Here is a 13,519-nt window from a genome sequence, read left to right on the forward strand (position 1 = left end):
TACTTAACGTGATCAGCGGACTTCGCCCAACTGAACTTAGAACTAACCAATGAGAAATCAGAAATCAGAATGACGTAACATTTAAACAAATCAGCGTAAAGCATCGCCTGAAACCCCGCCCATTTGAAGCTTTACTTGCGAAACGCCCCGCCTCTGATCCTCGTTACCTATCTTGATCCAATCAGCGTGTAGTGCGTCTGCTGTCGCTCCAAAGATAGAAAAGCAAACCAATCAGCGTTGAGCTTTGAGTGATTGATAACACTACATACCAATCGAATGGCGTTGGAGGCGGGATAATACGTAAAGTGAAGTAACGGCAAAGGGATACACTTTTTTTTTTATCCATTAAACAGTGTCTTATTTTTTATGTTAAACTTATTAGCACGTTTCATTTTGACAGCAGCATTTTCTGGGCTTTTCAGTTAATAAACATGTTATAAGAAGTCTTGGACTGCAATTATGTTCCAATAACCATATTGATGTATTAATTTTATTTCTCATTTCACCCTCTTGGTAGCATTTCAGAGCACATTTAAATTACATACACTATGTCACTTGCCTGACATCTGACATGTTTTGCCAAAGCACATCATTACAATAATAAAGGGCTGATAATAAGAAAATATGTGTAATTTAACAATATTAGTAAATAGTATAAAGTAGATAATTAAACAGATAAAAAGATAAAATGTACTTTAAAAATTCAACAACAAAAAGGAGGAGTTGGTGGGTGATCATATTTTCTGTTTCGGCTCTTTTTCTTTTTTTGTGGCAGGAAGTGACACATTTAGTGGCCAAAAGTATTTTTTCTACATTTTTATTGTGGATTACAATAACATTAGAAACTATTTAAAATAATTAACTTTTAAAAAGATATTGACTTTGTTAAAGTTAAAGTGGTGATATTTGAAAGTGCTAAGACCTGTCGTCATTTTTTCAACATTTTCCCAAAATCCTACAAAAATACCAAAATGAAATGAATAAGAGGTGAAAAATACATTTTAAATCACTAAAATAAATGCTCTTGTTAAGGATGGTGAAGGAGCCCCATGCCTCACTCCCACACAATGCAGTCAATTCTGAACCTTTTTTAAATATGTTGAGCCATGTTCGAATTTGAATTTTGATTTAAAAAGAACGCTCGATCTCAGGGAAGTCCCTTCAGAGCAGAGAAGTAGTTTCCTGTGAAACTCATTTGTATTAGTTCTTTCTCTTTGGTTTCCAACTGTTCCACATTTTGTGTCATTTCTCTGTAACCTTTTTTTTTGGAGGTGATATTTTTGGTCTTTATTCATTCTTCAGTCACACATTCTCTCCCTCATGTATATTGTTAAGTTCAGAATAAAACACAGCATCTGTCTTCAGTTAGGTCAGTTATAAAAAGACTAAAGCAAATGTGTGTCAGTGTGCAGACAACAGGGGAGTCAATTATGTGAATGTGTAACAGTCTGCAAACCCTCCCTCATTTAACATCACAAGAAAGTGTTCTGGTACAAATGTTTTTTTATTAAAAACGTCAATGAAAAACAGAAATAAATCAGAAACACAACTATGATGTTTTAACGTGTCTCCATCCTGAAAGACGTATTCCTCCTCACCTGCTTTTTTTAGAGGGTTAAAGGATAAAAGGTAAATCCCTCTGATACACACTGGTGGAGTAGGGTCAGAGGTTATAAATCACTTTGACTTTTGTTGGAGTCTGGAGTCACTTTTCTTTCTCTTGTGATGCCTTCCTCACAAAGGATATTCGCTCCATAAGCTGAAAGATAAAGAAAAAGAACATTACCATGTGGTGAAATGTAACTAAGAACATTAATTCAACTACTGCACTTAAAGGGGAATTCTGTTTTTTAATGTTTTATATATTTTAGCATCCAAATGACTTGGAAGTACAACAAGTCTCAAAAGTGCTTCAGCAGATTACTTCAGCCTGCAGCTGCCAAACAGTCTGTAGCTGCTGCAATTTAATCCTTATGGGCAAATGTTGCAAATCAAATTAAGTCTACTGAAAGTTCTTGTTTTTGTCACTGACAGGCTCAGATTGTTATTCTAAGTGTCTGACAACATTACAGAAAGGATCCCTACAGAGATAGACCTTTTTGTTACAGAGGAAGAGATTTCTTTAAGCAGAAACAACTGTAACATCATCATCCACCAGATTCCATTTACAAAAACAGTGATTTTACCGCACAGAACACTGGAGTTGATGTTGTTTATGGCTTTCTTAAAAGTTCAGTTAGTTTGTGTCTAAGTGTGTTACAGAAACACTGCGAGGGATTCAAACCTACCTTTTTAAAATACCAAAGTCACACAATAACACAAACTAACCAGTTGGGCAGCAGTAGGACAATCAACCCCTGTGTTCCTTTTTGTAAAATTACTGTTTTTATAAATGGAGTCTGGTGTCTTTGACAAGTGATGTAATGTCTGTTTCTGTTTAAAGGAATCATCCTTCTCTGTAATGTTGTCAGACACTAAGAGTAACGATCTGAGCCTGTCAGTGGAAAAACAAGAACCTTCAGAGGGCGTACTTTGCCATTACAGCCTGTTTTACAGCCGCTGGCTGTAGCAATCTACTGGAGCAACTTCAAAATGGTTTGAATCTACTAAACACCAAAACGGATAAAATAGCACCCAGGTTTGAAATGACCAGAATTTCAAATCGTCATCCTTCTGCAATGATTTTATTTGTTTGTGTCCTGATGTTTTGCCAAAGTAACCTGTGTTTTTGTGTGGCTGTAACACAGTTTAGGTGTTGATGCGTGGTATTTTCAGATACACCACAAACAATGCTGCTCCAGAGAAAAGTGTGTCTGTGTGTGTTACCTCTGGTTGTACTCAGGGTCAGTGTCTGTTAGAAGCAACAGGTCTCTGATCTCCTCAGGTGGGTTCAGGCCGTGAAGTTTTGCTCTCTCCCACCTCTGCAGCCGGCTGATACCTGAAAGAGAGAGACAGCATGATCAATGATTCAGTTTTCTGTGGGATTAAAACCTGCTTTTGAAGAAATATAAGACAACATAAGCTTTCACTTTTTATCCTGAGTGAGCCTCTCAGGGGGAAAGAGTTCAAATTCTAAATATACGATATTACAATACAATCATATATGATGCAAATATATAAAATATGCAATGCCAAAAAAACTGCTTAATAATCACATTATAGAATCATATAACTTTAAAGCTCCCCTAAAGAGCAGACCCAAACATAAAGAAAAAAATACTGTTCTGTGCATCAAGATGTCAGGAAGGAAACAGGAAACAAGAACATGTCTGTGGTTTCCTCCACAGATTTATGAAGCATCATCATTTTACTCCCTGGAGTTTAGTTGATGTTTTTTCATCAAAAAAGGCAAATTTGCCCTAAAACACAACTTCAACAATTTCAGGCCGAAGCTGCTGCAAGCAAAAGAGAGCGAGAGCAGCTGTGGTGGAGCGACAGAGACAAGAGAGCGAGCGCTGTAAATAAAGCAGCAAAACAGAGAAATAAGCAATTCTTTTCTGATTGTTCCACAGCGGTTAAACAACAAACTAACATGCCTACACCTCTGTACAACCCCGCAGGAAGGGACAGTGATTAGTTTTATAGGCCGAAGTCGACTGTGTGTCTGTCTGCTCCGCCCTCCGTCACACCTGGAGCTCTGATACAGCAACGACACAGCGGACTGTTCTCACTCACAGAACGACACATGAAGACGTTTTGTGACGCCACTTTCACGTCTCATAGAGATGCAGAAGTTATGACAGTGTCTGTTGCAGACAGACAGAGAGCAGAGCAAAGCAAAGAGATAGACAGGGAGCAGAGCAGAGAGACAGACAGAGAGCAGAGCAGAGAGATAGACAGTAGAGATGTTTCGGTCCTGAACGATTCGTTCAAAAAGAACGAATCTTTTCAGTGAACGGAATGATCCGTTCACTTTCATGCATCAAATTCGTTCCTTTCGTTCACTTGGCTCCTCTCGCGGCTCCCCACTTCTTTTAGAAAACCAGACTGATTGATGTTAGCACGAGTACAGATATGGACTTATGTGTCTGAAATAAAGAAATAAAGTAAAGTACAATACTAGAAACGGTATTACAACAGCTCAAAAATAAACTGACACAACAGCAAGATGAGATAACACATGAATGTTTATTTTTATAGAAATATTATATTTTCTTTTTAATATAGTTGGGCGAAGTAACTGTTATATTGTGATGATTGAACAAGAAGACCAGTAATGCAATGGGAGCCGTATCGTTCATGAACGAGTGAGAGTGAGTGAGTTACGGGTAAACCGGAAATGTCACTGAACGACCTGGTGAACGAATGTAATGAACGAATCGTTCAGCTGAACGAGATCCGAAGATCCGGGTCACTGAAGTGAACGAGAGTTGACATCTCTAATAGACAGGGAGCAGAGAGACAGACAGGGAGCAGAGCAGAGACACAGACAGAGAGCAGAGCAGAGAGATAGACAGGGAGCAGAAAGATAGACAGGGAGCAGAGCAGAGTGACAAACAAGAAAATCACCTCATTTTTTGTTCCTAGGATTTTTGTTTTCGTGGTAACGAAACAGGTGTCGAGTATCATTTTTATTTTATGTTTTTTATTAGTATTATATTGAAGTTTGAAATTGTGAGTGTGAATGTTACCTGTGCAGGGTCCAAATCTCCAGTCCAGATCAAACTGTCGGAGCTGCTGCAGCTCCTCCTCTCGGACTGATTTGGTTTCAGCTTCTGCTCCGAGCAAAGAGAGAATCAAATCACTACCACAGTATGGTACAACAAATTATTACTGAAAACTGAAATCAACATGAAGAAAATGACATTTAAAACTTTAAATCTAAAAATATTTACAACACAGAACATACAACATGGCCGTGCTGCTCACCTTTCTGTGGAGGAGGAGGAGGAGGAGAGGGCCTCTTCTCTCGTTTGCCCCCCCTCCTCGCTTTCTTCACCACCTTAAATGAATCAGTTATTAATCCGTGCTTGGTCGTCATGATGACTTATCTAGAACAGACAAACACATAATTAATTCACTTACTGATCATGGAGCCTTCATTGCAGATTTGAGCCTTAATTATTAAGTGTTCCTTCTCACTTCATAGAAAGAATTTTTTTTTTGAAAGGATGTTATTTAATTATCTTTCAAATTCCAAGTTTCATCCTATCATCAGTTCAGTGGGAGTGCCTCTGCCAAATCCTTTATTTAACGACACCACACGATAAACCAACTTAAACCCAGTTATATCACCTTGCTGTGTGTAGAGATGATTTAACAATAAAGTAATATGCATGTATTAAAAAACAAATGGAATTTAGCATTAAGAGGCATTTAGTTGCAGCCTCGTCAGCAGGGTCACATACTGCTGCTGGTCTCACATTTTATTTAAATCTCTTTCCGAGGCAACAACATCAAAGTTTCAGTTTAGGTAAATAGTAAAAATAAGACATACGAGACAAAGACATAGGACTTTGTACAACTTGGCAATTATAAAGTTTCAAAGCATTAAACACACATAAATATACGTTTTTTTCCTTGTAGCGTTTAGATCGTAGCTGAACATGTCTGGGCAAAGGCTATACTACTTCTGGTTTTGTACTTTTCAAAATAAAACTCCTCTTTAAACACTAACAGGAAATTGTTTGTTTGAAGCAGGTTCAAAATATTATCTGAATAATTGCTCAATAACATTTAACTGTGTTACAGATACAGCGTTGATCGTTTATTTCGACATAAAAAGTATAAAAACGAAAACGTTTAAAATTACGAGATGAGAATGATTCTTACCTCGTCCCAAGATACTATCTCGTTAAGTCACACCAAATTCAATGTAAGAATCTGTTGCTTTATATTGACTTTCCTCGGACAAATATACTGTACATACCAGTGAGGTCACTTATCAATAACTTAGCGGATCTGGATTTCATAGTAAATTCGGCACAAACAAATATACATAATGTCACCGTGAATGTGAACAAAAGTTATTGATTTGTATATCGGTGCTTCGCCTGTTCTGCCACTCCTTTCTTCTTCTTTCACTTCATCATGCTGTTGTTCGATGGAAGGACGTGTGTTACGTCAAAATGGCAACTTATTACAACTTGACAGTTATGTCTCCATTAACGTTCATCGAGATAATTTCAGACGTACTTACTGATTCAAAACATACAGAAGAGCTAAAGTAGGTCCAAGCTGCAAGATTGATCAATGTTCTATAATACGCTACAGGCGATTTTAAGTTCAGCATTAAGCTGAAGTTGTTTTGTCCTATGTTCTTATCCTATTACATCTGTCAGTGCGTAGAACTTACCTCTTTATTAAAACAACTAAATCTCTGTCAAAATATATTTCCTTTCATTCAGTCTGCTGCAAAACAACTCGATCCAAACAATGACGGCGACGTCTTCTTCTTCTGTTTCCTGTAACGGTAGACTCGAGACCGTTTGTATCTTTGCTGCCGCCTGCCGTTTGTATTTATGTATAACAGCAGTGAACTACTTTGGGCAATAGTAATGATAATTATAACAATAATAACAAATTATGTTAATAATAAGAATAATAATAATATGCATATCACTTACAAACAAGTGTTACAAATTGCTTTACAGAAACATAAAAACCCCACAATGAAACCATTTATAATGCATGAATAAAACAGAAAAACACACAAAATAATTTATTCACTTAAATAAATAAATAAATAAATAAATAAATAAAACACTGTGAATAAAGTAAAGTTTATTTGAAAGTTCGATTATATTAATCAAATAACTTCAGTGTGGGATGGGTGTGGTGTTGTGAGTGGAAGAGAGAAAAAAAAGACTTTTTAATTAATCTCTAAATAAAATAACTAACTAACAGTCTTTGGTGAAGTGCTTCCTAATCAGTTGTGGAGTAAGAAAAAAGGATTATCAATCAATCAATAAAGGATTATCTTAACTTTAATTATCTAATCTTAGAAAAACATGGCAAATTTGAAAGATAAATATGACCTTGATATGACTTTGTGCCTTCACCTCAGCTTCAACTCCAAAGGAGATGTTCAACAGAACTGACCATAGCAACAAAATGACAAATAATATAAAAAATAATTGTTTGTCACTTAACACAGTCCTAAACCAACTTGAATACAAAGATTAAATGGAAAAAGAGCACATACAGCAAGAGGTGAGCATGAGGCTACATGAATTCAGAAAGACAAGAAATTTCCAGCACATCTGTATTTTGAGGACAGTACTGCCCCTCCGCCCCCTGTCTCCCGCTCTCGCTTAGGTTGTTATATCAAAATCAATACAAATCTCTTTGAACTGTTCTTCAGCTTCTTCCTTGTATTTCCTTCTCTGTGTCTCCCTTATATTCCTTTTCAAAGAGATCACTTACTGTATAATTGAATTTAAGGAGTGTGTGTGTGTGTGTGTGTGTGTGTGTGTGTGTGTGTGTGCGCGCGTGCAGCCATGCTTAAAATGTTGCAGAAGAGGAATACCATTTTCTTCTTATCTGTGTGTTAACATCAAAAGCGAGGGATGGCTCTTAGAGTGTTTTTCTGTCTTTTTACACAGTAAGACAACTTAACAAAGGCCACTTTATTGTAAAATACAACAGGGAACAAAAAAAGCAACAATATGCTGACAGAAAACCTTCATTATGTGCTACATTCACTGAAAATGGTGTTATTGTTTTGTATGCAACAGCAAAAGGATACAGTTATAAAGGTATAAGTCTAATGGAAAGATAAAAATGACCAGAAAACTAAACTAAATGATCAATTAAAATAAAGCATGATTTGGAACTATGACAAGGCACACACATTCACTGATGATGTAAAGTGTTTGGGGTTCAGTGTCTTGCCCAAGGACATTTCGACATGTAGCCTGAGAGAGCTGGGGATCGAACCTCCAACCTTCCGATTGAAAGACCACTGACTCTACCACTGAACCACAGCTGGCCCTGAAGATTTTTTTTCCCATCGGGAACAAGGTGGGACCCTAACCCTAACCCAGGTACTTTATTCCTGAACCTCAAAATGAGCAGAGGGAGAAGATCTGGGGTTTTAACACACAGGGATCGTGTTTCTTACCATCAGTCAATGATCGTTTCTTTGAATCATGCGACTTCAAAGAAATCATTAGCCGAGCAGTGGTGAATGAAGCAGCTGAGTAAAACTTCAGATATCAAACCAGAAAATGACTTTGGTTGAAGTGAAAGTCAGCTGTCCTAATATTTTTCGAGTAAAGGTCTGAAAGTATCTGATACTTACTGTAGGTAAGTATTAAAAACCTTAAAAACCCCCTCCAGTGAAAGTGTTTAACCCTTTAAACATCTCTATGTGGTCATGTGCTTCAAGACATATCAGGGGCAACATCAGCAGTCATCTCCATGGCTGGGCTTGTCTGCTTTTAAACTGCAGTGTACCAAGGACAGGCTGAACAACACGTTTTCAGATTGGCAGGTTTGAGACGTCACAAACCTAAGGAGCCAATCCCGTTAATGGACGGGGTGACGCTATGCATATCATTATGTGTAACCTATGGCAACCACTTCGGCAAAGCGTGAGCCAGCTGTACCTGTCATTGTTATTTTTGCAAACTTGGTACTGACTACTAACTTTAACGTTACTACTACTGATGACTACATTTCAAGCTAGCTAAGTTACAACAAGTTGCCACTAAACGATGGTTGAGACATGTTTTGTTTTTGCGATGAAGGGGGCGGTTGGACATTTGCATAGTGGGCAGGGACTGTGCAGATTCAGGAACTTTTAATGAGGGAGAAGGAGGAGATGCTATGAGAGGATTTTTACATAATATTTTAACGTAGTTTGCAGAAAAAACAGATCAGACACAATTTATTATCTCAAGCAGAGCATTTTATATCTTAATATAAAATGTCTTAAAACATGATTGGAGCTGTTCTTTAAGTACTGAAAGTTAAGGTTCAAGTAAGTGAGGTTAATAAAAAACAAAGTGAGTAGAATTTCGAGATTTATCAACTTTATTTATTAACTGTAAACCACCTTAAAAATGGAGTCACTTGAAGAAAAAAAAAGCTCTTCGCAACTTAAAAGGGTGTTCATCAACCCATTCATCACCACCATCACCACCATCATGTATCCAGTATCACCGTCGAGTGGGATTCTTTTCATGTCATCGCTACTCGCTCGCATCTGAAGCCTGGACTTGACTTAAAAGCGAAACCGCAGCTTTGAAATCCCTTGTTGCACGTTTGCAGTTGATTTAGCTTCTTCTTCTTCTTCTTCTTCTTCTTCTTCACAGTTTTTACGCCAGTTGGAATCTAAGATGCTGCATTACTGCCCCCCTCAGTTTTTAACTTCTCAGTTTCCATATATTCAATTAAAAAAAAAATCACTAGACCACCAAATTTCTTCTGATTAAATTATGAGTAACAAAGATTCTTCGGGGAAATGTGAAAAGTGAAAAGTTGACAGAAATATAAAAACTCCAGGAAAGTACAGATACTACCAGAATATACTTAAGTGCTGTAATAAAGTGCTATTACCTCATACATTACACCACTGTAGCCAAATAGTTACTACTGGAACCCTGTCGATGATGGTCCACTTACCTTAATGGGTTTTCTGTGAAGGTAAAACAAGTCATATCGGAGCATCCTGATTTGGTGACACCCAAAGATGGTTAACATAAAAGGTCCTGTTGAAAGTTGCTTTACGGCATGGACATTTTACACAGCTGCTAACAGATGCACACATTTTTGGTTAGTTTTTTCAAGTGCCTCCTGTCTTATGGTTTTGCCCGCTACCAAGATAAGATTCATCATAGTAAATAACTTTAAAATACATAAACTACCTTTATGTAGTGAACTCCAGCTCTTTTGTCTTTCTTAAAAATAGTGTTGTCAACATGTAGACCATCGCTGGGTGCTAAACATCTCCTCTGAAACTTTGAATTAGGAAATCATCTGTATTAAAGGTGATATTGTTGTCTTCTGGCTTTGTGACCTCGAGCTGCAGAACAGGAGATGGGTTGAAATATGGTATGTGTGTTTGTTGAGTGGTTTTGTGTGTGGAGAGTACCCTCCCCATCTTCTTGGGTCGTCCGTCTGACTGGCGACCCTCTGCAGCATAAACAAGCATCTTCCTGTTCCTCTAAGCTTTTATTTTATGTGTGTTGTAAACATGCTCTCCATCTCTCTAATGTTTTTCTTACCTGTTACTACACCTTCCTCCTCCTCCTCCCCCTCTCTTCAATGTCTTTCCTTCCATCCTTTCCCCACCCCCACTTGTTTCTCCGTCTTTATTACCAGGCTGCTCCCTCCTCCTTTTCCTGTTTGTTTTCCATCCTCCCCACCATCGCTCCTTTGCTAGAAGAAAGAGCGAGAAACAAATACGAATATTTTACCACTTCCTGGTTCTCTTCCAATGGCAGTCCATTACTGCCTGCTCATAAGTGACTGTTGTTTAATGGAGGCATTCAGGGAGTCTCGCTGGCATCAGACTGAAGGCAGCTGTGATTGGATTAGTGTGAAACTTGATCTCCTGGATCTGGTTTGTGGTGTGTGTGTGTTCGGATGTAGAGGCTGATGGTAGCCTCTTACACTGAATGAGGTCTGAGCCACTCACTGCGGTCGACCTTTGACATGATGGATGAAGCAGTTTGAATAATTTCATATTTATGGCAGGATTGATGCAAAGGTTGTTTAAGGGAAGGGGAGCTCTGGAGTCCTGATATGACATTGATGTTTTATATCTGATTGATGAATCAGCCAGATAATGGTTTCAACCAGTTGTTGATCACAATGTTATCCTGCTGTTTCGTTGTCTAAGTACAATATAAGCTTTGTGCCTAAACTCAAAGTCAGAAGTCCTAAAGGGTCAGGCTTAGGTCTTGTTTGTGGTCTTGGATTTGTGTCCTGGGGTCTCTTTTGATTGGATAAAATGTTTTATGGTTTCCTTAAACCATAATTGCATGTTCATCTTTTTGTTCATGCACTTTTATTCTGAGGTTTAATTGACCCAAAAAAAGTGGCCAGTATTCTAATCTGCAGTTGTATGACATGATGATCAAATGTGTCTTGTATGCATTTCTTTACCCAAGACAAACATTTCCAAGATTGTACATGAATGTATATTTTGTGGTGGCAAACGAGGGGAATCACTGCAACGGCCAAAAGAGTTCCATTTAGGGAAACGTGTCAGGATTTGAGGTTAAACAAAAAGGTAGAGGAACCAGTTGCAGACTTGGATGATTTAATAAATAAAACAAAGAGACCAGAAGGGCAGAATCCACAATGTAATTAAAAATATCTTAATTCAGGACAAAGCATAAAATCAAAAGGCAGAACAAAACGTCTTATGGTGGGATACAGGGTAACAAATAATCCAAAGGAAAGAAACTGGAGAAACACAGGGAGCCAAAAGGAAACACGATAATCCACACAGAAGACGATGAAGGACATAGGACGAACTGACACTGAGACAAGGGAGCACAAAGACTAAATAAACTTGGGAGGTGATGCTGATCAGAAACAGATGAGACAATCAAGAGGCAAATGAAAACAATGAGGGCCGTCTTCTCCGTATCACGTGACCTAATCGTTTGCGTATATCCGGTCTGATCTCCGGTCCATCTCTGCCATAGTAGAAGCTGAATAGCCGCAATGCATTTTGGGGCGGTTGAGTACAACCGGTGAGCTCACGTCTCATACTCAAACATCCGGGCCGATCTAGTATACATCCGGGCATTTCTCCTATCCGGACCTCCTAACTGCAGTGAATACATTGACTTTGGACTAGATCATGGCCTAACTGTGTGTGTGTGGGTGTGTGTGTGTGTGTGTGTAAAGCTCCATCTTCATGTTCTTGAGATGTCAGTCTGACTGGCGACCCTGGAATAACATAAACAAGGAAGCTTCCTGTTCCTCTCAGCATTACGACATTTTGATCTTTAAAACCAGCTTGAACCAGTTCCACTTAATGTTCAATGTCCAGCTCTCACATGCACAATGTTTGTAAAATATTGATTGAAATCACTGTGTTGAAGAATTAGGGTAAACAGTTTACACAGTTTACAGGATCATTGCATCATGTCTTAGATATATTTATGTTTCGCATATTTTAGGAATACAAGATGCTTTAAAACTTGAATGCATTTCTCTACCCAAGACAAACATTTCCAAAGAGTGTACATGAATGTACATTTTGTAGTGGCGAACAAGGGGAATAAGGGACGAAAGATTTCCATTTCGGGAAACGGTCGGCAAATCCAGACACACAGAAAAATGCAAAACAAATATGTCAACAGAAAGGTGCTGTATAAGCTGAAAAAAAGCCATTAACAGCAAACGTGCTGCAAAAACATAAAGGATGAAAAAAACCCAGAAAAAAGTGCAAAAGCAAAAACGCTGCATGTCAAGTCATCAAAACCAGTGTAACATTACTTTAAAAAGTAACTTGTTACGTCACACACGTTACACACATGTGTGTTATATTGTCAGGACGGCGTGTCGCCTGCTGTACGTCTACCTATGAATGTATCGACTCTACTGTCGTTGCAGAGCCTCGTTTACAGCCCATAATCTGTAACTCTGCAGCCTGATAACAGGACTGACAGACGCAGTATAACCTTTACAGCTCTTTATGATGCTGACAGTGAACTGGGCAGAGGCATACAGTATTAGGCACAGCTGTTTCCATGACAACAATACAACACTGGCTCTTAGTCCCACCAGTGTTGTGGAGCTGTGTTTAGCTGCAGATGCTTCTTCACATTTGAAGTCGAGCTCTTCACAGCTGACGAGCACTTCTCCTCCAGACACAGCTTACGTTTCACCATCATGTTGTTCTCGTCCCTTTCACCCAAACATTCAGAATAATATGAATATTTCCACAAAGTAAACGCTGTCCTCTCTGACATCTTGCTAGCTGAATTAGCTAGCTACACATTCGCACTGACACAGCTGTGTTTACCTTCTGCCTTTACACAGGATCTGAATACGGTCCAGGATTTAGGTTAAGATGAACTTCATTAATCCCAAAGAAGATTCAGGTGCCAGACAGTAAACATTTAGAGTAACAGAAAAAAACATTGTTTTATTCTGTAATTTTGGATCATATCTTTTCTTAGATTTTGTATCGTAATATTGATCACATAACTTCGACTGGAATTTATGTCTTATCACTCTGGCTGTTGTTTTTGATTGTTAAATCTTATGGGCGTCCATGTTGCTCTGAGCAGGAGGAGAAGGAGGAGGAGGAGTCAGAAACCAGAGAGTCTGAGAAGAAAGAGGCAGGGGGATGGAGGAAGAGAGAGAAGCTGTTAACGTGTTGACATGTTGATCATCATGACAAATAAAGTCTGAAGTTACAGGAAGAGAGCTTCACATGAGGATTCGTGTCTCTGGGGCTTCCAGGATTTCTTGTGTGGATCTTTTCCATGAAGAAGAGGAGAAACAACTTCTTTGAATCTGGATTCTTCTCTTAGAGTTTGACTTGAAATATTTGTTTCTTTTGATGATGTTGCAACATTTAGACGATGAAAGCTTTAATTTTTAAGCACTA

General features: G+C 38.4%; 1 protein-coding gene across 1 annotated transcript; it reads right to left on the minus strand.

Annotated features, from left to right (window-relative positions):
• Nucleotides 1–1,485: 1,485 nt before the first annotated feature.
• pold4 (DNA polymerase delta 4, accessory subunit) lies at nucleotides 1,486–6,384 on the minus strand. Its single transcript, XM_069676964.1, has 5 exons — nucleotides 6,296–6,384; nucleotides 4,870–4,991; nucleotides 4,632–4,715; nucleotides 2,827–2,938; nucleotides 1,486–1,759 (listed from the first exon to the last, which is right to left on the minus strand). The coding sequence occupies exons 2-5, from the start codon at nucleotides 4,979–4,981 to the stop codon at nucleotides 1,735–1,737; spliced, it is 333 nt and encodes a 110-aa protein (XP_069533065.1). The 5' UTR covers nucleotides 4,982–4,991; nucleotides 6,296–6,384; the 3' UTR covers nucleotides 1,486–1,734.
• Nucleotides 6,385–13,519: the final 7,135 nt, after the last annotated feature.

This window comes from Semicossyphus pulcher, unplaced genomic scaffold, assembly GCF_022749685.1.
Source record: "Semicossyphus pulcher isolate SPU_LCO1_2020_fin unplaced genomic scaffold, fSemPul1.0.p SCAF_27, whole genome shotgun sequence".
NCBI classification, from domain to species: Eukaryota; Metazoa; Chordata; class Actinopteri; order Labriformes; family Labridae; genus Semicossyphus; species Semicossyphus pulcher.